At 41.0% G+C, this 19,658-nt stretch overlaps 1 protein-coding gene across 1 annotated transcript in view; it reads left to right on the top strand.

The window, feature by feature from the left end:
- The first annotated feature begins 5,373 nt into the window (after positions 1-5,373).
- The window catches only part of NDUFA4 (NDUFA4 mitochondrial complex associated), a 36,746-nt gene continuing 22,461 nt past the window's right edge, over positions 5,374-19,658 (top strand). Inside the window, exons 1-3 of the mRNA XM_044066762.1 lie at positions 5,374-5,526; positions 18,149-18,237; positions 18,322-18,382. Of these exons, the coding sequence (XP_043922697.1) occupies positions 5,485-5,526; positions 18,149-18,237; positions 18,322-18,382 (192 nt within the window). The 5' untranslated portion in view covers positions 5,374-5,484. The remainder of the gene's footprint in view (positions 5,527-18,148; positions 18,238-18,321; positions 18,383-19,658) is intronic.

Consider the following 19,658-nt stretch of genomic DNA (forward strand, 5'->3'; position numbering starts at 1 on the left):
TGAGACTAGGTCCCCCTACAGGTACTTGAGTAAATGTCATCTGTTTCCCTGGGTAATAAGGATGAGCTATTAATATGCACTCTGCCAAGAAGAGGAGTCAGCAATTTTGAGCTTTTACACATATTCAGAGACATCCATAATGTCGCTTTTCTTAAAGTCTTGAGAGATACGCCTCAGGTCATTTACACCCACATACAGTATGACAAAATGATATTGGTAGCTGAGGTGCAATGACCCGAGTGCATGGTTTTGGAGGATTACTGGGTGTAGGCTTATGTGCGGTATTAGGTTTTGCTATGGTGTGCGCTTTAGTGATCGCCAAGGGTAGGTGTTACAGTTTGACAGTTTAGGAGGTCTTTGAGGTTTGGAGGTTTACTTTAAGTGACTCAATATACGAAGTTCTATGCATGAGGTGAGTGGTATGTGTGAAAGATGTAGTGTGTGTGTTTTGCTTCCATGGAAATTACGTACATACATCTCTCACATACTGTGTTAGTTTCTTTAAGGATTAGAAGGTTACTAAGTACATGAAACAATTGCTACGTTGTCTCAGGATGCCTGTATCTACCAAACTGGCCACACAGGCATTAGGAAATTGCAAATCCATGTTGTCAGGACCTGAATTATGGTTCAGCTATTATGGTTTAGGGTCTTGGTTTTACAGGGGTCACCCTGAGTGGTGTCTAGGGTGAAGGCTAGAAGTTAGATGGAGCATCACACAGCACTAAGATCATAGCTCTATCTAACTGCCCTAAACTTAGCTCCATGCAAAGCCTTTCTGTATTACAGGTTAAAGTCCTAAGTACTAGCTTTATAGATTTGTTAGTATGCAGGGTGCTGCTAACCATCACTGAGTAGTGAACAGCTCCACAAAAATGCACCTAGTTTAAAGCAGACAAAGAAAGCTGAAAATCAACTCCCATGCCCTCTGGCTGATGAAACAATCTTGCTTTAATCCTTTCTTCTGTGTTTCCTAACTTGCACAGACCAGACTACTTTTCTACTCCCACTAGAATTGCAGTCCCATCCTTCTTAATGTAAAAACACACTTTCATTAGCCAAACGTGAAAAGGTACCAACTAGCTACAACAAGTAATTATTACTTTAAAATCCATGGTGTGTTTTTCAAATCAGACAGACCAGGCTACCTTTCTACTCTCACTGGAATTGCAGTCCCAGCCTTCTTAATGTAAAAATACATGTCAGTTAGCCAAAAGTGAAAAGATATTGGAAACAAATCAAATAAGTAGTTACAACAAGTAATTGTCACTTTATGTCGCCTTGTGCATTTCCCATCTCGGACAGACCAGCTACCTTTCTACTCTCACTGGAATTGCAGTCACAATCTTCTAAATGCAAAAACAGTCTTTAGTTAGCCAAAAAAAGTACCAGAAACATGTCTAACAACTAGGTACAAGTAACTGCAAGGCAATTCAAAGGCAGCCCAGCCAACAATGAGGAACACACACACTTTAAGGCAATTTCGAAATACATTAGCAGTCTAATGGGAGGGCGTTCCAAGTTTCTTCTGTCAGTAACTACTGACATGAACAAGGAGATAAGACTGGGAGGAGCTTCAAGGGCCAGGTATACAGTAAGGGCAGGCAGGTGGAAAGCATCCAAGTTTGTTTGTTTGTGTCTTTCGGCTTTTCCCGGTTAGGGGTCGCCACAGCGGAACTCCGGTCTGCTAATGATTGGTAGTTGATTTTTAAGTGCCGAGTTACCAGCCCTGACGCACAGCCTTCAACTAAGGTATGCCCATTCACGCATATCTCCACGCAGAAGATGCTCTAGCTGAGAATCGAACCGGACAGCATCTTACTGTGAGGCGACAACGCTACCGCAGCACCACCACCGCTGTCGAAAGCATCCAAGTATAAAACCAAAAAAAGAATATAGGGGTATGGGAGGTTTACCAAATTTTGAAAAACATCTAGGCCCAGCACAGAAATGAAAAAGCAATGCAGAGTATAAAAATGCCTTAAATTACTAGCTTTAACTTCTAATTACTGTTTTATGGCCGTTTTGCCTCATGTCCCAATACAAATGATAGAACTTGTAAATGCAGACAAGGGAGGGTGGCCTAATGGTTAAGGTGTTTGCCTTACAAACACAAGGTGCATGGTTTGAGTCTCACAAGGGATAATTGGCTAGGCTTAAAATGGCTCACAAGGGCAGTTAGCTTAGTACTAACCTATGAATGCATTCCTAGTATGACCCTATAAACTAACCTTAATATGGCTACCTTCTGTGACCTACTACACAGAGGCACAGTCAACTAATCTAAAAGGGTGACGAAAGCCAAACACACTCTGGCTAGGCTTATAAGTGCCCTAGGGCAGATAGCCTAGTATCAACCTATGAATTGATCGCATTTTCATGTTCAATATATTAGTGTTGTAATTCAGAGCAGACAAAGGTTACACTGTCAGTTACAAAACATTACATATTTTATTTATTTCAAAGTAAGAGATCACAAGTTTTCAGATATTTTCCTGACAGGGAACAATAAACATATGGCAGACATAAACTGTGTGGAAATGTCACAAGTTCTCAAATATTTTACTGCCATTAGGGAAAAAACACATTGCAAAATAACTGCGTATTTTTGGTTGTTTTTCAAATTTTTACCATGATCACCTGCCAATAGTCAGCAACCCCATCCAATTGTCTCAATTTTCCACCACAGAGGTGAGGGTCTTCCAAATAAAACCATAATTAATGTGGCCATCAAGGGTTTCTGGAGTTTTCTTATTTTTAAGCACTCCCCCTACATGGGCCCACCCAGTGATGCCCCTGGGTGGATTAAGCAATGAGCACCTGTGCTGCACCATCCCTCACTTCTGCAAGGAGCTGATGTCACATGTGGTTTCTCCAGTATCCACCAGAAGAATTTGGCTATCATATATATGCTTCTGGGTATGCACATTCCCTCTCTGCACAGGATGATGTGGCATGCCCATCTTTCTCTGTCTGTGCCATCAACTGCCCAAGTCACTAGTCAAATTCAGGTTGCCTGGGCCATAATTAGGGTTTTACCCATATATGTCAAGAGCACAGGCAAAATCACGTATTTTTACACTAACTGCTGCACGTTTTACAAGGCTTAAGTGCGGCTCACAAAATTGGATTAAGCGCAGAATGCAAAATTTGTTTCATTCTTACTCAGAAAACAATGGCATATTTATTCTCAGATACAGCAGCAACATCCTGATTTTCAAAAAAAACTGTGTATGCAGATACCAACTAGCATGCAGCAATGCTGTGAAGTCACTGTATCCAAATGCCAAGTTTTCACATTCTGCTCACTGAATAGCATGATGCACTCACAAAAATAATATGTGTAACTGTGCAGTTATGATCACATACAACCAGGTTGCCAGACTGTCAAAATATTTTTATGAATCACTTTATTTGTTCACTAACCTAGTTTTTTTTTTTTTTTTGGGGGGGGGGGGCATGAAGTATTCCCCAGACCATCTTACTTGCATAATCTGGAAGCACTGCAATAAATGTACACTTTTAGCAAGTTTTTTTGAACTGCCACAGCCTTGGACCAGGTAAGAAGTTATGTAGCTGTCTCCATCCATAAAATATCTTCGAATTCTGCCCAGTACTTACTAACCAAGAAATGTATGGTTGATCTTTCAACTTGGGTTACCCCCAAAAAAGGGCCTTCTGCTCACTAGGTGTCTGTTTTTAAGGGAAAGTGACAGTACAGTGAACTAATCCCGAGTTGCTGCTCAAAAATGCAGTAGCAGTTTGACTGTTATACTTGGTGATGTTTGCTATATTTCTCAAATACTTTGCGCATACCTCTCAACTATCCTTGATATTCCTAAAACTCATGACGTTTGGAGAAAAGATTATGAATTACACTTAATAAATTACTTGCCCCCATCTTGACCCTCTGATATCATCTGATGCTTCTCTCTCATAATAAAATTGATCCACATTTGTTTTTCTACTCTGTTGGTAACATTTACATATTGGTTCATCAGCATACCTCTCAAAGTAATTAATCTGGACAAAGCCATAGATAATGGGGGGACAAATGCCCAAAAGTAGGGACAATTTCCTCTTACAAACTTGGAAAGATGATAAAAACATGTTTTGCATTAGCATAAATTTCCTGAAAGGTACGAAATCTGAATTTTAAATGGCTGTCATTATTTTCTGACTTTAATCCTCAATTGTTTGCTAGTGGCTTGCCAGAAAAAACACAATTTTATGAGAAACAGGCCAAAATATAAAGCAAAAATCTGAACAGTCTGCAAAAATCAGTACAGTTGAGAGGTATCTCGTTTCGAGGTACATTCCTCATTTGGGGTCTTAAAAAGTTCAAGTTCCACATTGAAAAGTTGCATCACACATTTAGTGATACCATTTTTAACTATCACTGGTAAATTGAACAGAAATATATTGTTTCATTAAAAAGAACTATTGTACAAGTAAAAAAATCACATTTTAACCATCCTATGAGCTTCCAATTTTAAGTTACTAACTAAATGTTCCACATTTTGGCCATTTGTTCCACATTACGAGCAGCAGTGTTCCTCATTTTGCAGATAGACAATTGAAACCACAGCTCTCAACCTGTGGGATTATCTACCTCTCCTTTGCTCTATTTAATTGTTATGTGAATTTCTTCACTCATGCTGCGCTTGCATAGTATTCTAGTGTAATTAGTAAACTACCCGGTAAACAAAATAAATAAATGGCAATAATTAGAACTATAACATTTATTTTATTTCTTAGAATACACATTAAATCACATTCTGTTAATATCGCAAGCTAACATTATTGAGATTTTAAAAAACTGTCTGACTGTGTTGAGATTTAGTGATGAGTGGCATTGCGTATGGCTTATTTTACAGACATGTGAAACAGCTCATGACCACAATGAGAGTAAAGGCTTGGACTTCTTTCCTTGCCAAGATAAGAGTTCACCGTTACATACTTTCAGTTGTTTACATGGTTTCATATAATCTAAGTTGTTGCAAACATAAAATAACTTGCTTCCGCAAATAAATAACAAGGAAAATAAAAATACATACAATCTTAGTACACTTAAAATATTTTCTGATAAGGAAACACTTCCGTCAGCAAAATTATACAAATGTACTGCGTTTACCAGAAGATGTTTCCGCATAAGTTTTTGGGTCCTGTACTAGACGTCGTCGTTCTCTATTTAGCAGCCTGACACGCTCTTAACGTATCTCAACAGGAGCTTAATTACTTGAGAGCTGCAGCAGTTCAATTATATTCTGTTACTTTGCACAAACTGTACTGTACAGTGTTGATATCTGTAGATTTTGACAGCTTATCAGATTCCACTCTGCTGTAAGGCATAATATTGGACAACTCAAGACGTTGGTTTAAAGGCTTGTGGGAGTTGTCTGTTGGTGACATTGTGAAGGTTCTGTCTTTTGGCGCAGTTTATTGTAGAGTTCGGGTTCCTCTGTTGCATAATCTTTATTCAAGATGTTCAGGTTAATGGTCTCCCAAGCCAAGAAGCATCCTAGCGTAAGTTGGTAGTGGAAACTTTGTAGGATTATACGTTCAAACGTGTTACTATTTTGTTGCGAATTGTGCGCTGTATAGTAGAGGTTATTTGGGCCTTTCTAGTCCTGCGCCCCCTTTTCTGCTTTATTGATCATAAGGTTTTAAAAGGGGGGCCGTTCAGCTTTTTGTCACGTCATCCTATTTCTGTATAGTATACAGTGGTTGAAGTGTGTGCTTCGATAATGTCATAGAGACCTTGACTTGACACGTGGCCAAAGTGTCAGCTTTAAGTTGTCATTCCATACAATGTAGATGTTACAAAGATATTCTTTATCTTAAGGTTATTGCATACCGGATCACAGTGCACGTTTTGAATCCCGTGGTGTCTTAGGGTTGGTAGTTTTAATTTGATAGTCTCCTTTTTTCAAACGTTGTATTTCTAGATTTATATATTAATTTAAGAATAATGTGTAAATAGTTACACTAATGTACAGCAAATATTCTTTCCCACGTTATTTGGAACCTTATCTTTGCCATCACTTTTAATATAAAAGTACAAATATATAATTAAACTTGGTTATTTTTGAATGACCTTTTTATTCACAGTGCCATCCTTGGTTTTTCTGTTTTTGGCTATTGGGCGGTGTGCATTTTGTGGGTCTTTGTTTCTGCAGTCTGTATAGCCCTTGCTCTTTTTATGGTGAGTTTTTGTGGCCGCATTCAGTTTGAGTAGAATTGTCACCTAAACGTTATAGCACATGGTAGTCATGTATGTTCTGAGCTAATGGTTGCATAAAACAGTAATGTCTGTAATATAATATGAGACCCTGCTCTTAATACCAACAGTGGGTTTGCTTTTTGGCAGATGAGCGGAGCTTAGCCCTTTTTGCACCATGTCTGCATATGACTTTTCTTGTGAAATGCTATGTGTTCATAAGTCCTGCTGTGGGCATGTGGAAAGGTGAGCTTTAGTAATGAAGGAGCCTTTTCCTGCCTTTAGTGCTTTGCTATTCCTAGTGGAGTGGTTGTGTGGTAGTGGAGAATGCTCGAAGGAAGTAAACTGCCTTGATGGAGCCATTTTAAACCTAACCAGTAACCCGTGGTAAGAATCAAACCTTGTACCTTAACTGTTATGCTTAACCCACCCTTGTTTCAGTGTAGCAGCCAGGCGTAACATGTTTGGCTATTTTGTTTTCTGAATGGTTCCTTTATTTCTTGGAGAAGTTTGGGAAGTCTTTTCAAGGGGGTGTGTTGGGGGGCTGCTTTCCCAGACCCTCTCCAAATAATACGGCCATCATCTGGGTTCACACCAGTTATGGGGTTGCAAAGCCAGGTTAGAGGAGTCTTTATCTTGACAGTTGGGGTCTATTTGGTAATAATACTGCTTGCCTTTGCCATTGGTTCTTCCTAATGCACTTTAATGGCTGATGTTTGCATTTGGGGGATTCTACATATTGCACAAAACTCCTATGATGTTGGTAGCATTATAGATGTTTTTCAGAGCCTTCCCAAGAGACCACATCAGTTTTCTCCCCTTCTGACCGGGTGTACTGTAGTTTCCAGTTAAGGTATGTATTGTAAATGTCACATCTGTACTACCATTGGCGAAAAAGGCATTTACAGATTCTGTGGTGGCATTTTTTAGCTGTGAATATTTTCTTCCCCCTCCTCCCCATAAGAATCTTTTCTTGTCAGCACCTCTTGTCAAAAAGAAGGGGTTCAAATGATTAATGCACAGTGGAAATTAGAAGTGGAACTCCTTCTGTTTAAGACTTTATTGTTATATATATTAATGTGTTGGTTAGAGCAGTTTGACTGAACTCTTTTGAGACCCTCTCATCTCACCAGAGGTCCAGGGCATCTAAAGATTGCAGTTATGTAAGGTGTTATCATTTTATGTAGTGTTATTGTGTACTGTATACACAGTGTGTAAGTTTAGTTTGTTGTAATGTTGGTCACCATTTGAAATATTGGGACCTGCATGAGGGAGTCATATAATGTTGAGACTGAATTGCTGCAAATCCATCTGGAGATGGAATTGCCAGAAATCTGGACTAGGATGCCAATCCAATTTTTACAGTTATGTTTGATATTCTCACTTCTGGATTTTCAGTACTTTTTTTTCGGCCTGTTGAGTCATGACATTTCAGTAGGGAGCCTTAAGGTTTCTTTATCTGCTTGTAGTTTAGAAAAGTAGAGTATAGTTTTGTAAGCATACTAGTATGTGAATAGTAATGTAGAAGAGGTAATAGGGTGTGGTAAGCATATCTGAGGTAGTAGTGTGTGGAGAACTTCTACAACTTAGAAAGTAAGGCTTTGGTTTACAGTAGATATGTTGGGCTTTGAAAAAGGATGATCAAAGTGATAAGTGGTTCTTGAGTTATGAAGAGGTGAAAAGTTAGCTCAAAGTCAGTATTTAGTTTTGTATTTCTCAAGCTCAGCAGTTGAGTGACATAATTTTTTTTTCTTGGTCCTTTGTGACCTGTGCTGCAGGCTTTTTATATAGGAAACCGAATATATATCTAAAGAACCAGTGTTTTAGTCTTTGAGCAGGCATGTTTGAGAGAAAGCAGTACAAGTGGTCACGCATCAAATTTTGTTAACCAGTATGTGTTGTAGGTTAGTCTGGGTATAGCTAGTCATAACACACTGTAAACCATGGTATTCAAGCAAAAGTAAGGAGGCTGCGTTTTGTTGAGTAAAAAGGTAGCAAATATTCCAGCTTCAAACTCTGTGAAAGAGAGTGCATGGAACAAGTGAGTTGTCAGAGTAATTATGCCCATGTATGTTTGACTTCTTTTGTTAGCAAAGGGCTCAAGTAGTTGTGTGGCAAAAAAACTCAACTGTCCCCAATTTTTTTTTTTTTTTCTTCAGAATTTTATGCTGTTCTTCTGAATCCCTTCTTACACTGGCGTTGTCTGAAGAAATGTGTGGCAAGTTACAGATGACTGACTAGTGTTAGTTTGTTTACATCAACTTTGTCAAATACTGAAGTTACTAGTACTAAGTGTCGGATTATGCTTTGGTTTTTGGGGTGGAGGTTGACAGCAGTTTAGATGTCACTGTACAGTTGTTAAAATAGAAATAAAAAAGCTGCCACATTACTAAAATGGTGGCTGTTACAATGTCAGAAATGCTGCTACAGCATCCTTGTGATTCCATGCAGGAGTGCATTGCCCCCCCAACAGCACTTTGGATTCTATTTTCCGAAGAGGTTAGTCCATGTTTACTGTGATATTCAGTAACACATTTCAGACTGTTTTCATTTGATGCCATTTAAAGGGGACGAAATCGGGGGGGGTTCAGTTTGACAGCCCACTTTTTTTTTTTCCTGAATGATCAAGGGATTATCAATATGTTCATTGTAAGCACTGGCCATGTTGAAATCAAGGATGGATGAACCTTATTAATTAACCCAGTTTTGCAAGTTTCTTTTCATTAGAAACAGAACTTGGCCTGGAAGCTCTTGACTTTTTGCCAGTATGACTTGGGGAAACTGTACAAAGCTGAGGGGAGCAGTTCTAAGTGAAATTCTTGGCCGTTCATAGGTTTATACTTGGCTATCTGCCCTAAGGCATTTATAAGCCTAGCCCAAAGTTTTGTGGCTTACGCCACCCCTTATGTGAAAAAATACTATGCCCATTAGTTTGTTGTGCCTCTGTCCAGCAGTGGCACAGAGATGATTCCCCGGGTAAACCTACGATCTCCCATCCACAGGTCAAGATTCCTCTTGAACAGAGCCAATGAGGTGCTCTGCCTCACATGGACTGCGACTATTCCACAGCATAGGGAGTCTCTGAGTGATAAATCTATCCCTCCAGCACGTCCTATTTATATTTGTGCTAAGGTTTAAGTTGCTTGCTCTAGTGGTTTTGGTGGATTTGGATTTTTTGAGGTGGAGCATGTCCATTAATTCCAGGTTGGACATGGCCTTGTATGTCAGGCACATGTCACCTCTGAGCAGAAGGTATGCGACTGAATAGAGCTGGAGTTTCTTCAATCTGGCAGCATATGACAGATTTTGGAGTCCCTTTAATCCTCTTGGTGAGGAACTTTTGGGGTCTCTCCAATTGCTGCAGATGTCTTTTACTCTATCATTGGTCTGATAAGTGAAGAGTACAGGGGGAACAATGACCTCACTAGATCTGGATGTGAATCTCTTCATGATCAGGTGGGCAATGTAGAAGGTCTTTCTAACCACTTTAGCAACGTTAGTGTCAAAAGAAAGGCCACTGTCAACCTGGGTCCCCAGGTCCTGATGACCTTTTCTGTGCTTAGTGGATTGCCGCCTATATGGTAGCTTGGGGTTACCTTGTTTTTCCCGAAGGGTATAACTACACATTTTTTGGCATTTAACTTCAGGCCATGGCTCTGGCACCAGCTATCTGTTTCCGTGAGTCCCTTCTGAAGGATATCCGTGTCCGATGCACTTTCCACTATGGCGCCCAGTTTGCAGTCGTCTGCAAACTGTCAGCCAAAGTCCTCCCATGTTGGCCTGTACTTCTGAGAAGTAGATGCCGAACAATAGGGGGCCAAAGACAGAGCCCTGTGGGACACCACTTGTGACCGGCTTGGGAGTCTGACATAGCGCCAGCAACTCTAACCCTGTGGGTTCTGTCCTTCAGCCAGTTTGCAACCCATCTTGTGACACATGGGTTTACATTTAAGCTGGTAAGTTTTTCTACAATACCCGAGTGGGGTATTGTCAAAAGCCTTTGCAAGGTCAAGGTAGGCTGTATGGACTGCCTTTCCCTCATCAGTGGCCTTGGTGACTGTTTCGAAGAAGTCGACCAGGTTCAAAAGGCATGATCTGCCCTTGACTAAGCCAAACTGGGTCGGGTCCAATGTCTGCAAGTCCCCTATATCTTTGTTTATGAGCTCCATTATGATCCTCTCCATAGCTTTGCAGACTAGACTTGTTAAGCTTATGGGGCGGTAATTACCAGGGTCCGTAGAGGCACCGCCTTTGTGGAGTGGGACCACAGTTGCCGTACGCCACTCCTTGGGCACGTATCCTGTGGTAAGGCTGAGATTAAACAGCTGCCTTGTGTGTGGGTTTAATTCCTCATTTAGCTCGTGTAGCACGCAGCCGGGGACACCATCCGGTCCCATTGATGCTGTGTTTTTAGCTTTAGAGAGAGCAGCTTTCACCTGTGCATTTGAGATGTCTGGGAGGCTACACTCCGCTGGGATAGTTATCTCTCCTTTAGGGGGGGAGAGGGGGGGTGAAGTTTGCACTGAACCTGTTTGCCAGTATGTTGGCAATGTCTGTGGGTTCAGTGATTTTTTTTTTTTGTATCATTTTGGACTAATTCTGAGCATATCTGGGAGTTTCCACCCAGGTTCCTAACATAGCTGAAAAAGGCCTTATGATTCTCCTTTTGAATCCATGGCAATTTTTCTCTCAAAATTGGCCTTGGTTGATTTTATGAGTGCTCGTATTTTTTTACTAATAATGGTCAGGGATGACTTCCCTTTTATGGATTTTGTTCTATCATGTAATAGCTTTCTCCTCTTATTGTCAAGTTTGTTAATGGCAGGGGTCCACCAGACTGGACGTTTGCCCTTTGTGGAAAGAGTCTTTGTTTTATTTGGGATTGCCTGATCCATGCAGTCCTGGAGGTCTTCATAGAAGGCATTTGTAAGGGCTTCCGCAGCTTGGGTTGTGGTTTCCACTGGCTCAGGGGCCTTGAAGGATACCACACCAGTCTTGAGTAGTGTGAAGTTTGCTTTTGAGAAGTTCTTCACTGTGGTCTCTCGTTTGGGGTGCGGGCGGGATGTGGATTTCCAGTGAGATTAGTTTATGATCAGATCTCACCAATGAGGGATATACTTCCGGTGTGGAGCATTTTGTCCCCATGTTTGTGATGATGAGATCTAGTATATTTTCTGCTCTCTTGGGAACAGTGACGAGCTGTTCATGGCATTTGAATTTATGAACTCCAGGAACCGTTGGGCTAGAAAGTTAGGGCTTGAGTAATGTTCCCAGTCTATATTCGGGTAGTTGAAGTCACCCAATATGATGGTGTTTGGAGATACATTTATACCCTCCAGTGTCTTCAGGAAGGCTGTGTGGGGTTCCTGAGTTTGAGAGGGTGGCCTGTAGCATGCTACAATTTGTAGAGCAGTTTTGCCTATGGTTAGTTGCACCTGGATGGTTTCCGAAGCTTTGTGCGTTGCCACCAACCTGGAGGTGTGGGTATCCTTTATGAATATGGATACACCCCCTCCTTTTATGGTGTGGTCTGGGTTTTGGGCCGGAATGCATGATATGAGGTAAAACCTAATAGTGCCGGGGTGCTCTCAGGAGCCTTGAACCAGGTTTCAGTTACAGCACAGACATCTATGTTCTCCATACTGAGAAGGGCCTCGAGTGCGTGCATTTTGAGATTTAGACTTCTGGCATTGAGCAGCATTACCCTCAGTTTCTTCCCATTTTTGTTTTCTAGGGTGGTAGGTTTAGAATTTGAGCCTTGCCTAAAAAAGGCACTATGGGGGTGGCAAGAGCCTTAGCCAATATCTGGAATCCCAGGGGTGACGGGTGCAAGCCGTCCCTTGCGAAGCAGCGTGGCTTGTCAGGCATGTCATCGCAGGCAGACTGACACTGGATCCCCTTTGAATGACACCAGACATTAAGCCAATTGTTAAAGCTGATCATCTTGTCTCTATATTGTGGCATCATTCTTGGTGAAGGAAGGATACTGCTCAGGGCCATACCTGCCTGGGCTACATAATCAGAGAGCTCCTCTGTCTCTTTTCATGTAGTCCAGGGAGGTACGTCTCTGGTCGTTCACACCAGCATGGACAATGACTGTCATATTTGTACCTGCCGTGGAGTGACCAGAGTGCTTGTGTTATGTGGTGGATTCTAGCGCCAGATAGGCAGCTTACTGTGACCCTCTCCTTGTTCAGCCTGGTGAGGTGGGACGTCAGTGTGTCTGACTATGGAGTCACCTATGACAAGTATGTTTGGTGTTGTATTTGGCCTTAAGGGCTGTGACTGCTTTGCACACTGATTTTGTGGTTTGTGTTGCTTGTGGGGTGTCTTGAGGTAGCAGTTGTTTGGGTGTCTGCTTTGGAGGCCTCTGCTGTTTAGGTAAATTTTTACTCAGAGCCTCCGAGTATGTCTTGTGTGTTTGTGTTTGATTCAGTGGTGTGGTAGCATTATGTGAGGCTGGTTTTGTGGTGTGTGTAGTTTCCTTCTCCTCCTGTCTGGTCTTCTCAGTCCTGAGTTGAGAGAGCTCAGCCTCCAGTTTGGCTAAATAGCTGCATCTCTCGCAAGTATTTGTGTTATGTGGGAGGAGGAGAGGGTTGTCTGTGTACATGAGGCAATTGTAACATTGCCTCAATATTCCCAGATTCACCAACTGGACAGGAGAGGACGCCAGCATCTGGCCCTTTGACATGCTAGAAAAATTAAGAAGTTGGGTATGAGACTGAATAAGAGAGGACTTGGTAAGGAAGTGGGTACTCCTGGGGGGGTTTCGCAAGTGAGGGACATTGTATAATATAGGACATTGTATAATATAGAAGTGACAAGTGCTGAGCTTTGTTGTTGTGTTTTTTTTTTTTTTTGAGAAAAAAAAAACTTTTAGGAACAAGTGCTGCACTTTTTAGTCAAGGGATATACTGTTTAGGTTACTAGTAGAGCAGTTCTAAGGGAAAAAATGAAGAACAGATTTTATAGAGCCGGAAAAAGCGCTGCCCGATGCTGCTCTAGTGGCAACTCCACGCTAAAGCGTGCTTTATAGCAGGGGGCTGGAAAAGGCAGGAAATGACCCAAAATGGCCACTGAACTACAAGTTACTGTCTTAAACCACTCCTCTGAGGACAAACAGGCAGCTCAGTACTCCCCACTCCCACTGGTGAGTAAAGAAACTTCCCCCTGACCAAACAAAATGGAGAAGTACAGGAACCAAGACAAAGCCCAGGGATCAGCAAAATCTGATCACTGGAACAAACTAGCCAGGAAAGTTAGGAGAACAAGAATATTTTTTTTGTTTTTTTTCACAGAACAGAAAACACAATAAATGCTTTGCTTTTTGATTAAATGCTATCAAAAGCTAGTACACTTGAGTGTATTAGCCTGTAGTTTAACTTTTAAGCAACTTAAACTAAGAAGTGCAACCAACAATTAAAGCTTATAAAAACAGGAAAAACAGGTAATACCAGTATAAAATAGACAGAAACAGTCATCTAATAACACAAATGGTCGAAAAATGCAAGAAAAAATACTTAATCTGGAAAGTTGCTTTTTTCCTTTCTCTGCTGCTCTAGGAACTCTGCTGGATACCATGAGGAGCTGTGCTGAGTTCTCTACAGCCAGAAAAGCCTGCCAAAGCATGCTTTATAGCAGGGGGCTGTGTTCTGTGGACTGAATCCTAGCCAGCAGCATCACTTTCACTTCTGTTGTATAAATGATAGGTGACAAGTGCTGTCTTGGCGAAGAGTCCCTCTGGGTTTTCTGAGGGTTCATGTAACCATAACTTTCACTCCCAAACAATGGCTTATTTTCAGAAGAGACTTTAAAAACTGGGCACATGGTGACTATTGGTAGTTTAGCCAAGACATATTGAATGTTTTGTAAGTACCTGAGGTACTAAAAGCTCAGGCAGATGTGACCAACTTGTTTGAGGGTTTGCACCTTAGGGCTGCAGACGCTGCTCTTAGACTTTGGCAGGCTGTGGGATCTTGCCGCACACTTCTGAACAACTGACCCTAACTGGATTATGTTTTAGCAATTTTGGTCTTAATCTTTTGCTTTGACATTAAAATTCCAAATGTAATTATTGGGTGTGGAAGTTCCATTTTCCATATGGAGTTTAGTTCTAAACAATTTGCCATGTTTTCTTTCTCCTCATGAATGTAGTATATTTAACAAGTCCCCCAGGGTTGTTTTTTTTTTTTAAGTTTTCAGGAAGGTCTTGTACAACTTGCTTTGTTAGGGAGTTTCATGATGGTAGTGTTTGTGTAACTACAGACGTTCGAAAACAGCTGTGTTAATACTAGTGTGTGTAATTTTGTCAACAGTTTGATTTTTCTTTATATTTTATTCCTTCTTTTTTTTTTTTTTAGAGTATTTAACTAATTATGCAGTATACTTTATCTATTTGTAACTGGTATTGTTTGGGCATTAAGTGGAAAGACATTTAGTGATTTGGTAGCCAGGCTCTGCTAGATCAGAAGAGAAGATTGCTTTTGTAAAACTTGGATAGGAGATGTCCTAACAATCAATGCAGGTGGTGTAGTTTGCTCAACTTGAATGCTTTTGTTTTAGGCTTTCATTTTTTTTCTTGGTAACAGTTGTCATTTGACAAGGGTTAGTTGAGCACTTTTTTTTTTTTTTATTTTGGTCATTGGCAAGGTGTTGCTTTTTAGCATTTACCAATGAGCACAGAGTGCTCCGATTACCTGTTTGTGGGTAGCTCTGTGTAGATGGAGGTTTTGAACCATTGAGCTGGTTCTCATGGATTTTATTCCCTGAATCTCTTTTGCTGTTGTACTCTCAAAGGAGAGTACCTGTGCTTGAAGAATTGGAGCTCAGCGTGGCTCTTGCCCTGGGTTTGGTTCATTGGGATGGTAATACATGAACTGTTTCACTCTTGTGTATTTGTATTGGAATTAAAGTCTGGTAAGAAGCATGTGGTAATTGAGACTAAAGTACAGAGTGAAAGGTACTGTGAGTATAGGGGGGAAGAGTCTTGAGTTCTCTAACTCCTTAGTAATCTTTGTTAGAATTATGCTAATAAAGACTGGTAGCGTACAACTGCTTTTTCATTTAGTGTGACACTTTGTGCTGGGGCTAACTACTTGGAGGCCTTAACATTGGCTCTAGGTGATTCATTCACTATTGATGTGGATCCCCCAACCCCTTGTACATGTTATCGGGGTGGAGTATTGAAACATTTTGGTGAAATGTTGCTGTAATGTGTTGCTGTAATGTGCATATTTTTATCACATTTGTTAAGTGCAGATTGGGATGGAGTTGTGCTGCTGAAGCATATGCAGTTTCACTACAATTTTTTTTTATGTTCGTTCCTTTTTAACTTCCATTTTGCAGTTGATGTGGGTTATATTTTTATTAGACATGCCACTGTATTGGGTCCACTGGGTCAGCCTATAGTGAATTGAGTCACTTAAGTTTCTCTGTAGACTGGATTGCCGAGGTGGGATATGTTCTCTTCTCTCCCCACAAAGGTATTATTATGGATCTCCTAAACAAGGATATAGGCACTTTCCAGAAAAATGTATTTTATTGTACCATCTGGCCAAAACACAACCCCTGCTGATTACTACATCAGTAGCAACCCTTAAGAACACAACCTGTGGTGAGAGACCTGGGTACTCTGCTCACATTTGACCATTCTGTGGCAGCGGTGGCCAGAAAAGCCTTTTACTTGGTTCATCTCAAGTAAAGGGATTTCATCCAGACAAAAGGTTATTACTTCCCTCTTTTATTAGACCTATAAGTGAGTATAATGCCACGTTTGGTATGTACCTCTGCAAATACCTGCACCAACTGGGAAAGCCACAAAAATACTGAGTTCATGACCTCCTTAACACCTATCCTGTGCAGACAGGGTTAAGTCATTATCACTCTACTCCTGTATCATGCAGATTGCTCGGAGGTGATCGCTCTCTCACCTACAAAGCAATATCGGACCCTGCCCTACTAGAGATGCTCCATATCTGTAAGTCTTACTCCTCGAGCATTACTCGCTCAATGGGCCTTAATATAATATGTGACATCAACAAAACCTACTGGAAGAGAGGTTTGTCTCCCAGTGGCTGCCCTGTCTCTGGAATAGACTTCCCATACATGTCACACTGAACCCTCTTAATATGCAACCTTGATGAGTGGATGGGAAACCATAAGTTTGTCCCAGGAGTTGCACCTTTTGTCCCTCATTGACAGGGGTGACAGGTGCTGACCTTGTGTGTGTTTTTTGGATACTTTTTTGGCTTGGCTTGTAAGGGCCCTAGTAACCTCTTGTGATTTATAGTGGAAGAGCCACTCTTATTACATTATGCTGGAAGACCTTTTCCTCCTAAAGATAAAATTGCATTTCCCTGTCTGATTGGAAGACCTGCTAAATCGTCATTGTGCAATTTGAAATGACTTCCAGTTTTCTTTACTGGCGAGAGGTGCAGATGTGATGTCTTACAACTGTGAAAATACATAAACTGAGACCCATGCAGTTACTTGCGCACTGTTTACAAAAGTACGTTAATGAGTTGCCACATATTAACTTGCAAGAGTTTGAACTTGTGAACAGCCTGGTTAAGAGATGATAAACTGACAGACCTTTTTTAAAGGCATTGATGTGAGCAGTTTTCTGATTCCCTCTTGCAGTTCCAAAGCTCTATTTTCATCAGAACTGGTTTTGGAAGTTGAATTGGTTTGAGTTTCTGTATACCATGTAGAAGAGGAAAATGGCAGTTAAGAAGGTTTGTACTCAACATAAGAGTAATGAAGGCAATCTCTGCTTAATATACAAGCCCATGTCAAACCCTGAGCTGTTGGACATGCTCCACTTAAACAAGAAATCCCAATCCCTCTGAGCCACACGCACCAGGGATCTATACCTTGTCCTCACAATGAACAAAACATGCTGGAGGGATAGGTTCCTGACCCAGACTCCCCATACATGTCAAGCAGAGTGACTTCTTGGCCCTCTTCAAAAGGAACCTTGACAATTTGATGGGAGACAGGAAATTCACCTTGGGGACCATGTCAGTTGCCCTGCTAGGCAGGGTTCCAGGGAAGTAAATATTGTGGGAAAAAAAATTGCCCAGGGAATTATGGCTAGGCTGTGTAGGTCCTAGGGCCGATCGCCTAGTACCAACATATGAAGTGCCGCTGGAGTCCTCTGTGTGCCTGTGGTCATTGCCACTGTGTAACATCTGGCAAGGTTTGTTTAGAAGTTTCTATGTGGTCTCTCCACCTCACACAAGTTCTGTAATCCCAACTTTCCATGCTGCATTTTGAAAATTTTCATTTTAGTTAGCATGTATCTTTTGTATGATTTTAAGAATAAAGCAGGATAAACTATATCACTAAATGTGAACAAATGCATTTTCTTAAACTCCCTTCAGTTACTTCCTTCTATCAAATTCTGTTCCAGTACTTTCTCTCTAAATATTTTTCTCACTTCATGTTGCAATTCTTGCTTGTACTAGACTATTAATCTCTACAAACTAAATATTAAATAATTGTCATATCATTTTTAAGATTGTAAAATTATTATTCTTAAAATGTTTTGTGATGGTTTGGAGCTTTTTCTTCCTGGGCCTCTACTGAAAATGGGTTTCTACCTCTTTGGACTTTTTAACGGTAATCCAAATTGTTAAAGAACTAACCATGTTACTTCTAGGCTTATTTCGGTTTGTTTTGCATTTTAAGGAATGCACGTCCAATAAGTTTGTTTTTAATTTTAAGGAATGCACATCCAATAAAGAAACCTGTTTTTTTTTTTTTAAACTGATTCATGAATGGAATATATGCCCTTGCCTGGTAGGGAAATTGAACAAAGCACTTAACTGGACTGTTAAAGTGGGACGAGACCCCAAAAAACTTGGCAAAAGATTGAATACATCAGTAACTAGCTAATTAACTATAATTTCATTGTTTTCACTTTTTTAGTTAATTCCGCTGTTCATCTTCATTGGATGTGGAGCAACTGGTGCAGCATTGTATACTATGCGGCTGGCCATGTTTAACCCCGATGTTTGGTATGTACTGCTAATTCTGCGTTTGTGTGTGTAATATGTTTTAGCTTCTTGCATTGTATAATGGGCTTTTCTTTGTCTTAACAGCTGGGACAAAAAGAACAATCCTGAGCCCTGGAACAAGCTGGCTCCTAACCAGCAGTATAAGGTAAAGAGTCTGTACTTTCTGGTTGGGGGGGGGGTGGTTCTGTAAATTAAACCTGATTGTTGGTTTGTGTGCCCTGGCTTGGAGTTGAAAGGTGGCAAGCCTTCACAACTCTTTTGGGGGGGGGGGGGGGGGATACTTGGTTTTCAGTGTGTAAAAACCCAGATAATATTCCAGGTGACCTAAGCTTGAATCCATTTTGGGTGGTGGGTGTGCCTGTTCTGAAAGGGAGGGGGTGGTCTTGCACCATCCAGTGTTGTAGTCCATTGCAATAGAGGTACTACAAGAGGAGGTCCTGGGGTGGGCACTTTGTGTGGAGCATACTTTGCAGTCTGCATACTGCTGCATGTCGTGTCTTTCTGCAGAGCTCAGCAGGCCGCTTCTCCATTACTGGTCACAAAGTCTGTGTGATCTATTTGCTGCTTCTAAGAATGTGAAGTATGACTAGTTCTGCAGATTTTTTTTTCCTTTAAATATATACAAAGAATGTTCTGTCTAGCTCCTGGACAGACAGCTTTAGCACATTTCCATTGTCATGTGGATATTTTGCCATGCGTTCCTGTGTAAAAACACACACTTCTGTACTTCGTCAGCTGGGGTAATGGCCTGCTCATTGGTGACCCATTTCCATTCACATTTTAAGAATTGTAATGGAATGTAAGCAGAAGTTCCACAGTGACTTGGTGAATGGGGGGAGGGCATTGCAAACCTGTAAGAATTTGAACATTCAACAGTAGTGATTTGCAATGAAATTTGAAGAGACCAGCAAGAGGAGAGTGGTTACAGTAGAGTGAGGGGACCTGTTCGAGCAGGGTTACATTTAAGGTAATGTAGTAGACATATTTTTTTTTTTCTGTGGTGGTAAGACATGGTGTGTGTTAGGTGATTGTCCTCCTTTAAAATCACTTTGCCCACTTTAGAATTCCCTTTTGGGGTTTCATGCACAGATGCTATAGAGTTTAGCAGGGAGAGTCCCATAATCATCTGTTGAAGAAATATTTTCTATGTAGAGCACTGGGTTTGTAGCAATAGACAGCCTATAGCAAAGAGAATGGTGGAGTAGCTGTAGACTGTGGACCAGGCAAAGAAGTAAGTTTGCTTGCTGTATTTGCATGGAACCAGCTAGCCTGCTATAGGGTGATTAAGTGGTGGGACATTCATTTTGACATTGTTTTGAGGTGTGAGGGCTTTGTATAAGAGGCATGGGTGATTGATGGGGCTTGGTCGCCTGTCTTCTACTAAAGGATGACTATTTTATTAGCATTAGAATTAGCATTTT

The sequence above is a fragment of the Protopterus annectens genome, chromosome 3.part1 (assembly GCF_019279795.1).
Source record: "Protopterus annectens isolate FY-2018-M chromosome 3.part1, PAN1.0, whole genome shotgun sequence".
In the NCBI taxonomy this organism is placed as follows: domain Eukaryota; kingdom Metazoa; phylum Chordata; order Ceratodontiformes; family Protopteridae; genus Protopterus; species Protopterus annectens.